We start from the raw sequence: 16,850 nt of genomic DNA, 5'->3' as shown, positions 1-16,850 counted from the left end.
TGTAACTCCAGCTCTGGGAGAGTTCATCACCTCTGGCATCTGTGCACTATCTCTTCCCTCTCTTCCTTCTATCTCTCTTTCTCTCTCTCCCTGCTCTTTTCTCTCTCTCCCTTCCTCTTACACACACAATTTTAAAAAACAATAAAAATAAATTTCTAAATTTCCCGTGGAAACACAGGAAATCAACTTGGGGAAGGAAGAATAAAATGAGAGAGCTACTGTGACTACATGGCTAACTGTAAGACTGCAGAGAGATGGCTCAGAGGTTAAGAGCACTGTCTGTTCTTCCAGAGGTCCTGAGTTCAATTCACAGCAACCACATGGTGGCTCACAACCATCTATAATGAGATCTGGTGCCCTCTTCTGGCGTGCAGGTGTACATGCAGTCAGAACATTGTATACATAGTGAATAATAAATCTTAAAAAGAGAGAGTGGGGGAAAGAGAAGAAAAGACTACACTGACCCAGCCAGCACAGGATGACCTCACTGGCACATCTTACTAAAACCACATCTTTCACCACACAAGGTAACATTCAGAGGTTGAGGAAATAGGAGATGCTTATCTTTGACACCATTGTTCATCCTGTCAGAGATCCCATTTGGATATGGTTGTTTGTTTGTTTGTTTGTTTGTTTTTTAACTCACACCACATGTGGTGCTTCTCTTACAGAAACTCAACACCTTTGCTGTCAATAATCAAACTAATGCAGTATCCCTTGTGTGTGTGTTTATAAATACACCCATGTATAAGCACAAAGACTTCCAGCAGGTATTTTTACAGATGAGAAAGTTAGAGGTTGGAAAACTCAGACAAGCTACCTTCCTGAGGAGCTCTGTGTACGATATTTGAATTCAGTTTGAGTCATCCGCTGTCACACATCCTCTCCCCTGTCTTGTACGTCACCATTCCACAGATAAATATCTCCATGTGGAAATGGTTCTGTTACTGCAGCTGGGAGAAGCCCTCAGGTACCAACCCCATCCAAAACCCCACCCAGTTTCCCCAAGATGCCTCAGATGTAGACCCAACTCATCAAACACTTCCGTATAACACCCAGAATCCAAAACAACAGGTACCTCTAAGCTTATCAATGTTTGGCCCTATCTACTCCCCAATATTAGATGTGAATTGCATTTACTTTCTACACCGGAACTGTCATGTAAAATGATAAAATCTAAAAAATTGTCCTCTGGCTGGAGGTTGTTCTAGGTAGTTGGCAGAGGGCAACACGGAGATGCATAAAGGACATAAACGTTCACCAGGGGGGGCTATGTGGAAAGATGAGTCAAGAAGGCACGCTAGGCTTTACGCAAGGAAAGCAGGAGGTGAGTGTTTGCACAGAGCCCAGGGCCAAACGGCAGCATCCCCTTCGGTGGCCTTTCCTTTGCACATGGCAGCACAGGGGAGCGTAGGGGCTCAAGGCATTTCTTGCTACTTTGGTCTTTCTTGCTGCTGCTGCTTCTTCACAGTCCTCCGAATATAACATTTATAATATATAGTTTTTACACTTTCTTGTTTAGAGTCTCTTTCTGTGCCTCAAGTTAGTAAGCGGACCTTTGATGGCATTGTGAGCTTGGGCTATGAGAAAATACCAGAGACTAGATAATTTATAAACAAGGGGATTTTTATGCCTTGTAATTTTGGAGGCTGGGGAATGTGAGATCAAGGTAGCAGCAGATTTAGTGTCTGAGAAGGACCCGTTTTGCACCTTGCCGTCTTGGGTAAGTTCTTCCCCCATGGGAAGAAGGGTAAAGAAACTCCCTCTGTGTCTTTTGTAAGGACACCAACCTCATCCAGAGAAAGTCTGCCTTTATCATCTAATTCTCTCCCCAAATTTTTACTCCTTAATCCCACATCACCTCGGGAATTAGGATTTCAGTGTGTGAATCTGAGTGGGAGAGGGACACAGCACAGCTGATAGGAAACTTTGCAAGGCCAGTGCTTTGCATTTCCTGGTATTTAATGCAGTGAGGTCTGTTTCCTCCAGGGGGTTAAGGCTCATTAAATGTTCTCTGTTGAGCATCCCTTTGTCTGTAATGTGTCCAGCTAGTTAACTCTAGCTGCACACAGGAATGTATGTCATTTTTAAAATGCTTTAAGACCTCACTCTTTCAGTGAGGAGTTTACCGAGCCCTGTGTTTGTTCCTCTTGCTGCTTTTTGCCAGAACAAGGAAATATCTGCTTAGAAGATTCTGTGCAAAGGGACATCTGTAGTGTGACCCTCAGATTTAAACAAACACCTAGAAACACGCTCATTTTGTCATGGGAAGTGGCTATATGTGGACAGGACCAGCTCCTTTGAAGTAATTAATAATCCCCCAAAGAAACAGTGATCTGCTGCTTTACTGCAGCATGTCTGTCTCTGTCTGTTTGTTTTGTTTTTAAAGGAAGGCAGTCAGGGTAACAGATGGAGAAAGCCTGACATTCACAAATAGACCTGCTGTTTATCCCATGACACATTAGCAGTTCTCTCTCTCTCTCTCTCTCTCTCTCTGCCAGTCTGCAAGTTGGAAATCTCAATCAAAGGAAACATTTCTCTTCATCATAGAGCACAAGTCATTGCCCAGAGACTTGAACTCTAGTGTAATGGAGAAGGATGGCAATGTTTGAATGCTCTGAAAGTTTTACTCAGATTTCAGGGCAGTGTTTCTCAACCTGAGGGTCACAGCCCCTTTGGAGGTCATGTCTCAGATATTTAAATTATAATTCATAGCAGTAGCAAAATTACGGTTATGAAGTAGCAATGAAAATGATTCTGTGGTTGGGGGTCACCACATGAGGAACTGTATTGAAGTGCTATAGCATTAGGAAGGTTGAGGACCACTGCTCTAGAGTATTTGCCATCGTTGATGCCTCTTTTTCAGGGATCAGGCAGAGGGAAGAAAACCCTCTGAAGAAATTAGTTGTCCCAAATATCGTAAAGATCAGTTTTGTTTCTCATAGTCAAAGACATACTGCCTAATGACCATGGTGTTGCCCAGCACCAGAAGCACGAAAGGACAGAATTCCTGTCCCTGAAAGATAGTAAAGACTAAAAAGCTAAATAGCAGCAGAAGACAGTAAGCTGTCACAAGGCGTTCTAATACTAGCAACGGTGAACTGTAACAGTCGCTTGGTAGTTCTGAGTGTACTTACTTGTAATACTAAAAACTAAACCTAACAGGCCATCAAAAGTGCTTTGAGTATTCAGAGTAAGGCACAGAGTAAGTATGTCCATTTGCCCAGGGATTAAGGCCACCAGATGACAACTGGGACCTCAGAAAACTAAAAAGCTTCCTTACGGCTAAGGGAAGCAACCACTCATGTGAAGAAGAGACACAGAGCGGGAGAGAATGTGCCAGCTACAACTCTGACGGGGGAGTAATATCTAGAACTTACAAAGAACCCAGAAAACAGACTCAAGGAAACAAGTGACCCAATTTTTAAAAAAACTAAGCAGACTCCTCAATAGAAGAAATAAAAAAAATGGCTAAGGAATACCTCAATGTATATTCATCATCCTTAGCAGCCAGGGGAATTCACATTAAAACAACTCTGTGACTTCATTCCCTACCCCCAAGTCAGAGTGGCTTGGATCAACAAAACAAGTGACAGCCAATGCTGACGAGGCTGTGGAAAAACAGGAACCTTCATTCGCTATTGGCGGAAATTCAAATTGGTGCCACCACTCTGGAAATCAGTATGGAGAATTCTCACAATATTGAAAGTAAATCTACCGTATGACCTACCTCTACCACTCCTGAATCCAAAGGACTCAACATCCAACTTCACAGATACCTGCTCAGCAGTGTTCACTGCTGCTCTGTTCACAACAGCTAGCAAATGGACACAACCTGAATGACCTTCAGCAGATGAACGGATAGTGAATAATATTGAGCTCTAAAGGAAAGTTACACCATGAAATTTGCAGGCAACTGGATGAATCCAGAAAAGATCATGTTGAGTGAGGTAACCCAGACCTAGAAAGACAAACCACTGTGTGTTTTCTTTCATCTGTGGTTCCTAGCTCCATGTCCTCAGATGTGAATACATAATATGTGCGCAGACACACACACACACACACACAGAAGTTAAACCACTTAGACTGACAATGCTCCCCCACAGGAACCATAACTAAAAGAGCCTTCAGTAGCTGCCACAGGAAACCTCCTCTTGAATAGCTGCTCAAGGTAGTCCAAGTGAATCCCAAAACCACGTAGACTGTGGATGTAGTCCTTGGTTGCCTGTGATGAGTTGAGGGTGGGCGTCTGTTGCCAGAGGCACAGCATGCTTAGGACACAGGATCTGGATGATTACAGCTGGATTTGACTTGAAGAGCTTCCTTCCTGCAGTCTAGAAACTTCCTTCCTGCAGTCTACTAGGAAATACCGTGCAAGCCACCGAGGGAGGGAAGCAATTATACAGCCTTGCTCAGCTATATTTAAATGAAAAAAATCAGGTACAAACAAATATGTGACTTATGCTCTCATTTATTTTTATTCACAGCACTTTGATATAGAACCAAGTACAGACAGTAGTCACCATAATGTTGACAATAATTATCTTAAGAAGGGCGAGTTATGGGAGTCTTTCCGTGTCTTCTGTAATTTGTAATTATCCATATTTTATCTAGTGAAGATATCCCCGTGTTCCAAAAGAGGAGACACAGACAAGTTGTCTTTGTGCTGTGTTGACTCTGATCTGTTGTGGATATATTGAGACACTGCTGAGGTCATTCTATGGCCTCCACGGAATAGGGTAGGAAAAGTTCTGTGGAGCATAGAAGTCAGATCCACAAACTTAGACGGCTAGTTCCCTGGGTCTTCCTGAATCTAGATCAAAACAAACTGTCCTTTAGCATCTTGTGGTGGCTTCCATTTGGTGAGTATTATCAGTCACTGGTCACCTTCCTCAGATTCAGAGAAACTACTTTGCTTTATTAAAAACTTCAGAATAATGTTAATACTTGATTAAGTTATATATATTTATATAACTTAATGATATATTTTGATGCATAAGTGCAATGTTATGATCAAATCAATATATTAGTTCTTCCACTGTCCCGGCCATTTATCATTTGTGTTTTCATATTCAAAATCCTGTCTTATAGCTCTTTTGAAATACATGATGTATTCTAGCTTCCCTGCTGTGCACGGAACACTAGAACTATCCTCTGTGTGCGTGTGTGTCTGTATGTGTCTCTCTGTGTGTCTGTATGTGTGTCTGTGTGTGAGAGAGAGAAACAGAGACAGAGACAGAGAAACAGAGACGGGGGATACTGGAGAGGTGACCCAGGCAGGATTTTGTGCTTACCATGCTTGCACTCTTCCACAGAGCTATCCCCCCACACTATCTGACTGTATTCTCTACCCTCCCTGCCCTCTGCTCTCTGCCCTCTCTCTGGTAATCTCCTCCTCTACCCTCCGCTGCAGTGGGACCAGCTTTGGCATCTGCACAGGAGTGAGAGCACACAGCATTTGCCTTTCTGTGCCCGGAGGTTAACCTTCTTAATTGTCTTTTCCCTGATAAAATGTCAGCCTAAATTGCTTTGCAAGCTGTTCCTTAAAGGTAAGAGCCTAGCAATATTACTGTTTCCTGAAGACAAGAAACAACTTCCACCTTAGTTAAATCGTGGTTCCCTCGGCACAGTGCAGTGACTGGGGTTACTGAAGAAGTTCCTGCTTTGCATTTGGTAATATATTGTGGGTCATTTGGGCTAATAAAGTCAGAATTTCTTTTACAGGCCGAGAGATCCGCTTGCCCCTCCGAATCAGAGGAGAAGGAATGGGGCCCAAGATTGTCTTCAACTTCGAATTACTGGACATTGGCAAAGTTTTCATTGGATCTGCCCACTGTTACGAGGTGGGCCCTGCGATTGCTCACTGAGGCTTCCGACAGTGAGCTCTTTTCTCTGGTTCTTTTGATGTGTTTTTTATTTGATGGAAACTTTGTGCAGGCAGCTTCCTTCTCCATTTTCTGTCTCTATTCTAACCTTGCTCCTAGCCATGCTGAGTGTCTTCTTCTGTTCTCTTATTTCATCAAACGCAAGAACTCTTCAGCGCTGTAATTTAATTGGCTTTATCCTTCTCAATTTGTAGGCCGCAGAGGGAAAAAAAAAACAAACATAAATACAGCTCCCCATCTGTCTAGCGCTTGTTCTGGGGACAACATAAATCCTTCGGATCAGAGGAGAGGAGGGCTTTTTGCATTTTCTCCAATGTCCTAATGAGGATAGCTGTTTTCACACTTCAGGATCTCCTCTCAATCCCCTCTCCCCATCTGTGTTTTAAAACCAATCATCACACTCCTAAAGGAGAGTGTTGTGCTGTCTTCCCAATTAAGCAGAAACCAGACTTCCAAGACGACCTTACGGTCCTTCAGAGCCGACGACACTCCAGTACACCTCACGGGTCAGCTCATACAGGATAAACTTACACACCGTTGTTACACACCAATGTATACATTACACATATATACAAGTGGCTGTCATGGAAACTTGGTTTTAGGGTGCTTCTATACTGTGAATGTTTGTATCTTATTGAGGTAATGCAAGCAATTAGTTAAGAAGTGATAAGCAGCTGTCAGGCTCCGGGATTTAGTGTGTGTGTGTGTGTGTGTGTGTGTGTGTGTGTGTGTGTGGTTTGCAATCCTTGCAGAATTGTGAAAGATAGGATTTATTATCCTTCTCCTATGAGAACACAGGGGCATGTGGTTCCTTCCTCCAAGATACTGCCCTCAGCGAATGCTGATGCAGTGCTGGTGCTTTGAATGAATTCATTCACTTAGTCCTTACACAAAGCCAATGGAGCAGGATGGTTGCCCCCCACACACGCTTTCTGGCTGAGTGCTCCGGGGCTTAGTTAGGTGTCTAGTTAGGTTAACACTAGAAAACGTGTGGAGTGAAGGTTCAGCAGACGCCCCTCCCCCCCCCCCCCCCGTAGCGGACAGTCTGGCGTCCAGTTTCTCTCCATCTAGGACAGAGATTATAGTCGTGATAGGAACGAGGGCAGTGTAGAAGGAGATGGCTGCCATAGGTGGTAAGAAACTCAGCCAAATCCCTCAGCCTGAAAATGTTATGAGCACTGGGTCACTGATACCCTCTGTGCTATCGATGAGTAGAAGGTGCTTTACTGCTCTTCCAGTCCTTTGGGTTCTCAGCACCCCATCTCTTCACACCAAGTCAACCTAGCCTACAAGGAGAAATGCCTACATGACATGGCAACAGAGTACTTCAGTTCCCACACTCACCGGGGTAGCTGATCTAAATGAGGCAAAGCAAGGGTACACAGATGCTAACGCTGGGACTGGTGATATACACAGAAACACAGTCTGAACAATATTAAAATGTGAGAGTACACAGCTAACTTCCGCATTATTTTATGTTGGTTGCTCTTGAGAGTGGAGTCTCTGAGGCAGAGAAAAAGTGTGATAGTTCTTATTCATCGGCGTTGCTTCTGTAATTTATCCCACATGACTTCTCCTTATGCCTCACAGAATGTACTTTATGGATGCCACATCAGAAAAAGAGATTGAGTTCTGATACAAAGTGGATATGGTTTCTCTGCTATGATAATAATTTTTTAGCAATTTAATAGGCATGCCCAGATTCTAACTGCAGAACAAACCCTAGCCAGCCAAAGTGTTCAGTGAGGTGAGGCATCAGATTGGACAGAGTTGAAAAGTGGCAGAGAGGAGCATGGTAAGGTGCTTCTACGGGGAGATTTTGCACTCTTGGCATCCTCAAAGCTGACGCTTCATTGCATCTCCTAATTTATCACATCACCTCCTTGAGAAATTTGAATAACTAGCCACTGACCTTAGTCACTGCTGAGCTCAGCAGATGCGTGAGAAAAGAACTATAATCCCAAGAGTGTGCAGTATTCTCTGGAGTAATCCAGAGGGACACAAAAGGGAGGGCAAGTTCTATTACAAGGGACCCCCTCGCCCAAGAGTTGGACCTCAGAGCTGGGTCCCAAACTACCGGCTGAATTCAGCATTCATAAATAGATGTTTCTCTGTCAAGAGTAAGAGAATGACATCATAGTCTCTGAGGTAAAGGAACTGAGTCTGGGGAGATGCCTCAGTCAATAAAATGCTTCCTGGGCAAACATGAGGACCTGAGTTCATATTCCCTAGAACCCATGTAAAATCCTGGGCGTGGTGGCACTTACCGGTAACTCCAGTGCTGGGGAGATGGAGGCAGGAAGATCCCTGGACTGATCAGTTAGTCTTGCTAAGTCAGAGAGCGCCAGGTTTAGTCAGAGACTGTCTCAAAGAATAAGGTGGAGAGTCATTGAGGAAGGCACTGGATGTGATCTCTGGCCTCCAAATGCACAGGCACACAGACCTGGTACGCACCCACAGGAAAACACACATACTCACAGACACAGACAGACAGACAGACACACACACACACACACCCCACACACACAGTAAAGAACTGTCACTGTTGAGAAAACCTGGGAAAGATAGCCCTGTTAACCAAATAACAATAAAAGCAACAAAGAGAAAGGCTGTGAATGCCTAGAGCTCTGGTCCTCAACCTTCCTGCTGCTGCGACCCTTTTCTACAGTTTCTCAAGTTATGGTGACCCCCAACCATAAATTTATTTCTGTTGCTACTTCATAACTCTAATTTTGCTACTGTTATGGATTGTAGTATAAATATCTGTTTTCTGATGGTCTTAGGTGACCCCTGTGAAGGGGTTGTTTGACCCCCCAAAGCATCCTAAGCCATAGATTGAGAACCTTTCCCTTAGAGCATGGCCTTCAGGGTTGTGTATGTAACTAGGATATATTATATATATGTATGAAAATTTTAAAGAATAAATAAAAATATTTTTTTTAAAAGAGTAGCCTCCAAGTTACCACTAGCATATGTCTGTTGCCCTTTGATGCAGGTGAGTTCCATGCCCACAGTGCTGGGCAATAGGGATGTAAATATCACCATGAACCCTGTTGCCAGGTACTGCTTTCACAATTACATGAATTCATAAATTTGCTCTCCTAGCAATATGAGAAGTTAAGATGATAGATGGTGAAATTGGGGCATAGAAAAATCAGGGAGTTTGTCTAAAGTTGCTTAGCTGCGAAGTCAAAAGCAGATCTGGGATATGAACCCAGGCTCCCGAGTCCTCAGCCGTCATCATTTTTCTATGCAGCCTCTCTAAAAGAGAAAAACAAGGAAACATAAATCAGACTACCAGGAAACCTTAGAACAAGGAAGATTGGAAATAAACATAAAAAGATGAGCCAAGGAGCTAACAACCTTATTTATGTTCTTGTTTGGGTGCATTGGTTATCTGCCATTGTCAGAGGTGGCTGTGTCCCTCTGCGGAAGACAAAGCTTTCTGTCCGGAGCAGCCTGAGTCAGTCCAGTCCAGTCAGAGTCTCGCCTACCTCTAGCCACAGCTGGTCTCCTTGGCCACCGAATGCATTGTCCTGCCCAAACCATAGATGCCGCATGGTGTGGTAGGGGGTTCCTCTAGGCAGGGCGCTGGGTTCACATAACTATAAACACTCTCCTCCTTGAAACATCTCCCCATCCTCCCGCCATTCCCATCCTCACCTTTGACCACTTATCTCAAAGGAGGACTCCCAGCTAGCCAACCACAGCTCCTCTGCACCTCTCCCTCCTTGGACACTTGTCCTCTGGATTCTGTAACCACACCCGGGTAATCACTCTCTTCTTCAAGGCCAGGGTGACCTCTCATTATGCATAAAACCCTGAACTCTTGTCCTGGAGTTCCTTCCGCTGACCTCTGTCCGAATTTGATGTTTATGGGACTCTCTCCTTAGCTTCCAGCATGGTCCATCATTCCTTATCACATCCCTGATGCACCTCACATCTTTCTACTAAATTTCTGGATGTCTTTGGACATTTTTCAGTCTTCACTTAACCTCAGCTTCATCGTAGATGTGCAAAAACTAGCTATGCCCACCTCCTTGCTTGCTTTATAGAGAATACTTAAGAGTATTCCAAATGCCTTCATCTGTAGATAGAACTATGATCAGTCTCTATACACTGTGAGGAGGACAGGTAACTAACTCTGATTAACCTCCAGTGTTAACATCCATTAAGGGATGTTCCTATACATCAAGAGAGGAAGCCAGTCCTCTAAGTATGAAGGCAGAATTGTCAAGGAACAAAGAACACTGTCTTTGCAACCCAAGAATGACTGGTGCAGGTTCATGCACACAGATGGCGAGATATTGGGGTGAGAACACCAAATTAAGGCCAGCTGTGGAGGACCCCACAAGCCAGGCATGAGCTCCCCACATGCACACTTAGAACCTACTGTACAATCAGATAAGGGCACTAGCCTGGTGTTGGGACACGGTCTACTTGCGTAAGAATCCCCAAAGAGCTGCTCATCCAGGAGTGTCTGAGATGAGCACATTCCAGGAGGATGAGCTCTCAGAGTGCAGCAGGGAGCACCCTCATCTCCTCGCAGTCTCCAGCCTCCACAACAGGCCCAGGCTGAGGCCGTCACTGCTGCGGCGTTCTGATTTGCTCTCTTCTTTTACAGCCTGCACTTATTACCCTCAGTTTCCTCACACACATGAGAGCATTGTCTACCTTCCCGTGCTTACTTTGTAGAGAATATTTAAAAGGCAGTCTAAGAGTGTTCGTTCATGGGCATGATGATAACCAGCCTTTTAGACTAACTGACTAACTTAAAGATTTTTTTAAATTTTAACTGTGCGTATGTGTGGGTGGGTGGGTGTGCACAGGAGTTCAGATACTTGTGAGGTCTGGAGAGCTAGAGCCCAGGTAGTCATGGGTTCTAGGAACTGAACTGGGGTTCTCTGCAAGAACGGTATCCACTCTTCTGAGTCATCAATCCAGCCCCAACTAACTCAATTTAAAGAGAGCCCTGCAAGCATAAAACGACCTTCTGACTTCAGAGTCCACTCCTCAGGCATTCAGGACATGAGGCAGGTCATTTCTCTCAAGAGTTTCCTCTGGTTTCTTAACTCCTGCGTCTTCCCCTGCTGCTGAACAGTACATCATAGTGTTTACATGAAAACTGACCGCAGTGCCCTTGACCTGACCACCTTTGACTTTGCTTGGCACAGGCGATCCTGACCAATAAAGGCAGCATCGATGCCCTCTTCCACGTGATCCCTCCAGTTTCAGCCATGGGGGCCTGCTTTGTCTTCAATCCGAAAGAAGGCATCATTGAACCCGATGGGGTCCAAACTGTCCAGATCTTTTTCAGTTCTACCCTCCTGGGGCACTTAGAAGAAGAGTTCCTGATCGATGTAAACGGCTCCCCCCAGCCCGTGAAACTGACCATCAGGTAGGGCACCTCTGTAACTAAGGGAGAAACAGACCGGAGTTTTCATTTCTGCTTTCTGGGGCCTCAGAAAGTAGATCATGCCTCAGATGTCCGTAACTGTCAAGTGACAGGAACCCTTCAGCAAGGTGGGGTGTTTTTAGATGCCCACCATGTTTCTTTCTGTAATGGGTGCCATTGTAATATGGATACAGATGCTATCTTGACATCTGGTTTTTCCGTAAGCTGTAACCTATCAAATGAGGGTTTAAATCACTGGTTCTCAACCTCTGACTCACGACCCCCTCGAGGGTGGCATGTCAGATGTCCTGCATATCAGACATTTACATTATGCTTCATAACAGTAGCAATAACAGTAATGAGGCAGCAATAAAATAATTTTATGGTCAGGGGTCACCACAACATGAGGAACTGTATTAAAGGGTCACAGCTTCAGGAAGGTTGAGAACCACTGGTTTAAATATTGGCTTCTAGTTATGCCCTGGGGTTTGCCATCCAAGCACTAACCAGGCCAGACCTTTCTGGGCTTCCAAGATCGGATGAGACTGGTCGTGTCCAAGGCGGTAGTGTGTGCGCTGCACCCTGTGTTTTAAGCTGTTTGGAGAAAATGAGTTCTTGCAGTGACCCCCAAATCAACCTGCGTTCTTGACCACAGCTTCGTCCAGTCTCAGAGTCTCTGAACCTTTGTCATTTATTTTTGGAATGAAAATTATGGAAATTCTGTCAACAACCTTGTTTATAATGCCCTCAAACCCTGTAAAAGTGACCGCTTGTTAGTCCTTTGGCCAAGGCTAGACACTTTCATGATAGAAGTCTTTCGGGCTTTTCCAGCTGTCTGTGGTAAGTGATAGTCATGAATAGCAGAATTTGTCTTTGGGTTTTGAAAAAAAAAAATCTTTTTGCAACCAATCAGGAAGATATTGACCGCCCGTGCTTAAATAGGACCGTTTCTCCCAAATAGAGAGCTCACAGCTTGAGAACACATCGCTCTGGCTCAGGATGCCAGTCACAGCAGGTACTTTCAATATGTGGAAGACTCTCTTTTGCTTACTGATAGCACGTCCCATCCTTCTACAAACCAGTGTGTCTCTTGGAGTCTGGGATCACGTCGGAAAGAAAGGCACAGCATAGTAAAGGAATGCATTGATCTCAGGATATCTACTAGAAATTCAGAATCCTGAGATCAGCTCAAAAATTGCCTTTTCTTCTCAAACGCAACCCGAGAACCCCTGCCCTGGCCTGGATTGCGTCCCCAGACTTTCCAGTGTTAAGACTTAGCATCTCAAAATGTGACTGTACTTGGAGATGAGACCCTTAAGTAGGTACGTGGGTTAAAATGAGGTCATGGGGGTGGACTACAATCCAATAAAAGTGGATTAGAAGTGAAGATTAGGGCAGAGACACACAAAGAAAAAGACACAGAGTAAAGACCATCAACAGGCGAGGGCGGAAGCCCTTGGGGAAAAGCAACTATTGCCAAGACCCTCCCTTCCAAGGACAGAAACAGTTTCTGTCATTTGGCGTTGGGTTTGTGACATTTGCTGCTGTTGTCGCAGGCAGTGCCTGATAACTAATGGCCGTCCCTGACAGCCTGCGTGGGCACTCAGCCCGTCACACTTAGGATTTTCTTCAAGTGTCAAGGCTTGTCTGAAACACTCTGGAGACATTTACACTCTCTCCCTCAATCATGCATGTTTGTTTTAATATTAAAAATCAGTTTAGGGATGGTGTTCCACACCTGTCATCCCAGCGCTTGGGAGGCAGAGGCAGGAGGTTTAGGAGTTCAAGATCATCTTTAGCTACGTGGCAGCTCTGAGGTCAACCTGGGCTACGTGAGACCCTATGTTTAAAAAAAACGTTAAAAATTAGAGTTGTTTCCCAAATATTTGAAAGCACAGACTCTTCCACATGTATAGCACATGTGCACATCCTTCAGGCATTTGCACCACATGAAAAGGATGGGGTACACCTTCCCTCAGCATGAACACCAGCCCATTTTATGCCCATAACAACTCACAGCCCATGGCAAGCTGTCCATCTGGTCCCTTGAGGCTTCTTTGTCATCTCCATCAGATCAACTCTTAAGCTTCTGAGTCAAACTTCCTGACTTCTTGATATCAAAATGGATTACCGAGTCATACCCCCTACAACATCCAGAAATCAACATGTCTCAAAAAAAAAAAAAAAAAAAAAACAAAAATGTCGTGAATATTTAAATGTTTAAACAGAATGTTTAAGACGAATGATACCCTTTGTATAGATATGGACACAATAGTAGAGATACAATAATTCTTAAAAATAAACCACTAAGCCAGCTTATGAAAAGATTAAACACAAGGATCAGATGGATTTTACCCCAGAAATTCAAGGCTGGATCGGGTATGAAAATCAGTCAGTGTGATGCAGCATTAATGGCATACAATATCAGCAAAATAAAAGAAAATCCAAATGGTTATCTCACTAAAAACAAAAGGCCGTTTTCCAAAATCCACCAGTCTTTCATGATATAAAAAGGAGAAGAGCTCAAAAGCTTAATAATAGTGAAATTTCCTCAGCATAAATCAGAGACCGAAATTTAGGAGCCAACGCTATGAGACTGTTCAAAGTGAGCATACATAAATATGCATGATTTTAGATTAGACAGTGGTTTCTCAGACAAGACACCCAAGCACAAAGCAAGCAAAGACAAATAAATTAGACTTCATCAAAATGTAAAAAGATTTGTGCTTCCAAGTACACAATCAAACCAAGTGGGAGATTGTATTTGTAATTCACATATCTAATAAGGGACTTCTGACTAATATATACAGTTACAACAGTAAGAAAAAGATTAATAACAACATTTAGAACTACATAAAGCTCTTAAGACACCAATCTCAAAGAGATATAGGTATGAGCAGTAGCATGATTAGGGAAATGCATAACAAGAAAATCTGCCTCACCACCGTGCAGGTGGCCACAGGAAACAAAATGGAAAAAGAGCACTGGTAAGAATTTGGAGGAAATAGAGCATGAATACATTGATGATGGTGTGACTGTTCGTGTTGACTGTCAACTTAGCAGGGTCTGGAGTTACCTGGGAGACTTGTTTGTGGTGGAATCTCTAGGTTTGATTGCATCATTCAGGTGAGAGGACCCATGCTAACTGTGGGCATCACAGGTCCACGGCCTGGGTCTCAGGCTGAGTAAGGAGATCCCTGACTGCAGGTGTGATGTGACCAGAGGCCCCACACTCCTGCCGTCGTGCCTTCCCCACCGTGATGGACTGCACCCTCGAACTGTTCCCCAAAACCCTTCCCTTCTCGAGTTGCTTTTCTTACAGACATTGTGTCACAGCACTGGGAAAAATAATGAATGACAGATGGAGATGTAAGATATTGTAACCAGGATCAATAATAGCCTTGTCCTTAACTTAAACAGATGAACACTGACCCAACAACTCTATTACAGAGGATATATTCAGAAAAATGAAGGCATATGTCCATATAAATGAAGGCATATGTCCATACATACACTTGTACATAAATTTATAACATCACTATTCATATTAGGCAAAGATAAGCAAAATATCATACATCTGTTCATGAAATGTTATCAGCCACAAAACAGAGTGAAAAACGAAAGAAGTGTGGTTAACAAAATGTAACTAATAATATAAATAAATAAATAAATAAATAAATAAATAAATAAATAAATAGAAAGAAAGAAAGAAAAAAGCGTGGATATATACCATGACATGGCACAACAGATAATCCTTAAAACAGCCCAACGAGTGAAAGAAACCAGTCACATGCATGGGCATGCACACACAACATACACTATATGATTCCAGTGATATGAAATGTTGAAAATAAGCAAAGCCATATAAACCAGTAGGTTGAGGATAGCAAATGACAGAAGGTGACAGCTAGAGAACACGGGTTTCTTTTTGAGTTACTGGAAATGTTCTCTAATTGTGCTCGCCACAATTAAATATCCAAATGCTATCGATTTGTACACTTCAAATGAAAATGTCTGAGAGCCTATAATACCAAATGTCATTTCCTGGATATATTTTTAAAATGTGTTTGAGTGCCTGTAGTGTTTGCACGTGAGCTTGCAGAGGCCAGAAGAGGATTCCAGATCCTCTTAGAGTTAGAGGCAGCTGTGAACTGCTCAATGTGGGTGCTGGGAACTGAACCAGGTTCTCTGCAAGAGCAGCAAGTGCCCTCAACTACAGGGCCACACTGATTGACTATTTTTTAAATGCCTAATCTCTTCTCAATGCCATAAAGTAGAAGTTCATGTCACCAGCAGTGAATGGACAATTAAGGTGACCTGAGGGTTTCTACTGTGTGTAATTGGTTCTAATATTCTCATAAGCCAACTTGGACCCAAACCCCGGTTGCTCTCCAGGGGTTAAATCTGTCTATCTCTCTGCCTTTTGGACCATTTCCCCCGAGTCTCAATGCTTTCCCCTCCACCATCTTTTTAAATGTTTATTCTGCTTTCTCTCGGTGAAAACAAAAAGTCATCTGCGGAAAAAATGCTTGGGGCTTTATCCCTAAACAAATTACCAATTACTGAGAGAGAGAGAAAAACCTACATAGACTCCCTTCCCCATTTCACTTCCTCTCAAACTCATCGTTGCATGTATTCAAAAGTATTCTAGCACTTCAAACAATGCACAGTGATTCAGAATACCCATGAGCCACTGGTATCACAAGAAAATGTCTAGTTAGAGGAAAATACTATACAACAGATCGTGTTTCCAGCCCTGTATTGTTATTACTATGATTTCACTCATTAGTTTGAGAAAATGAAACTTTTCTTGGGCTATACATTTCTAGAAATGCCTGTGGATTTAGTAGTGTGAATTCTAGAATTTTGTTTTCTGTTCTTTTATCGTCAGGTGCCCTGGCTAGGACTCCAGATATTTTGGGCTTGAATAGGTGTGGCCCCTATAGACTTGAGTTTAAATGCTTGGCCCATGGGAAATGGCACTATTAGGAAGTGTGGCTTTGTTGGAGGAAGCACATATATGTGCTCAAACTACACCCAATGTTGAGACTACACCCAATCTCCTGTCTGCTGCCTGTGGATCAAGGTGTTGACTCTCAGCTCCTTCTCCAGCACCATGTCTGCCTAAAACCTCTAAAGCTGTAAGCCAGCCCCAGTTAAAGGTTGTTTTCCTTTACAAGAGCTGCCAAGGTCATGACGCCTCTTCACAGCAGTAAGAGAACCAATACATGTTTGCTGTGCCTAATGATCTTCTAATTATATGACACGATATTTTAAGTGAGTAAATAAATGATGTCATGAAATTAATGTGGTTTTAAACATACCCAAATGAACAATTCCAGTTTCTTTCTTTTTTGGCATTTGTAATTTTATAAGGTTTAACTGTTACAGAGATGTATTTGCTATTCAAATTGTCTCACTTAACTTGTCATGCCACAGTCGGTCTGAGTCTTTGAGCCTATCACGTCAGCAGGTTGTCACATTGCTGGATGGCTGGGTCTTGGAGAATATCCTGTTGGAATTCAGGTGACCATGTCCAAGTCCAGGCGGCATCATTTAGTCTCAGTGAC

At 43.3% G+C, this 16,850-nt stretch overlaps 1 protein-coding gene across 1 annotated transcript in view; it reads left to right on the top strand.

The window, feature by feature from the left end:
- Positions 1 to 16,850, top strand: part of Hydin (HYDIN axonemal central pair apparatus protein) — a 355,607-nt gene that overhangs the window by 118,763 nt on the left and 219,994 nt on the right. Inside the window, exons 11-12 of the mRNA XM_021632513.2 lie at positions 5,725 to 5,843; positions 11,060 to 11,283. Coding sequence (XP_021488188.2) covers positions 5,725 to 5,843; positions 11,060 to 11,283 — 343 coding nt within the window. The remainder of the gene's footprint in view (positions 1 to 5,724; positions 5,844 to 11,059; positions 11,284 to 16,850) is intronic.

This window comes from Meriones unguiculatus, chromosome 10 (genome assembly GCF_030254825.1).
Source record: "Meriones unguiculatus strain TT.TT164.6M chromosome 10, Bangor_MerUng_6.1, whole genome shotgun sequence".
In the NCBI taxonomy this organism is placed as follows: domain Eukaryota; kingdom Metazoa; phylum Chordata; class Mammalia; order Rodentia; family Muridae; genus Meriones; species Meriones unguiculatus.
This window is presented reverse-complemented; position numbering and strand designations above follow the sequence as displayed.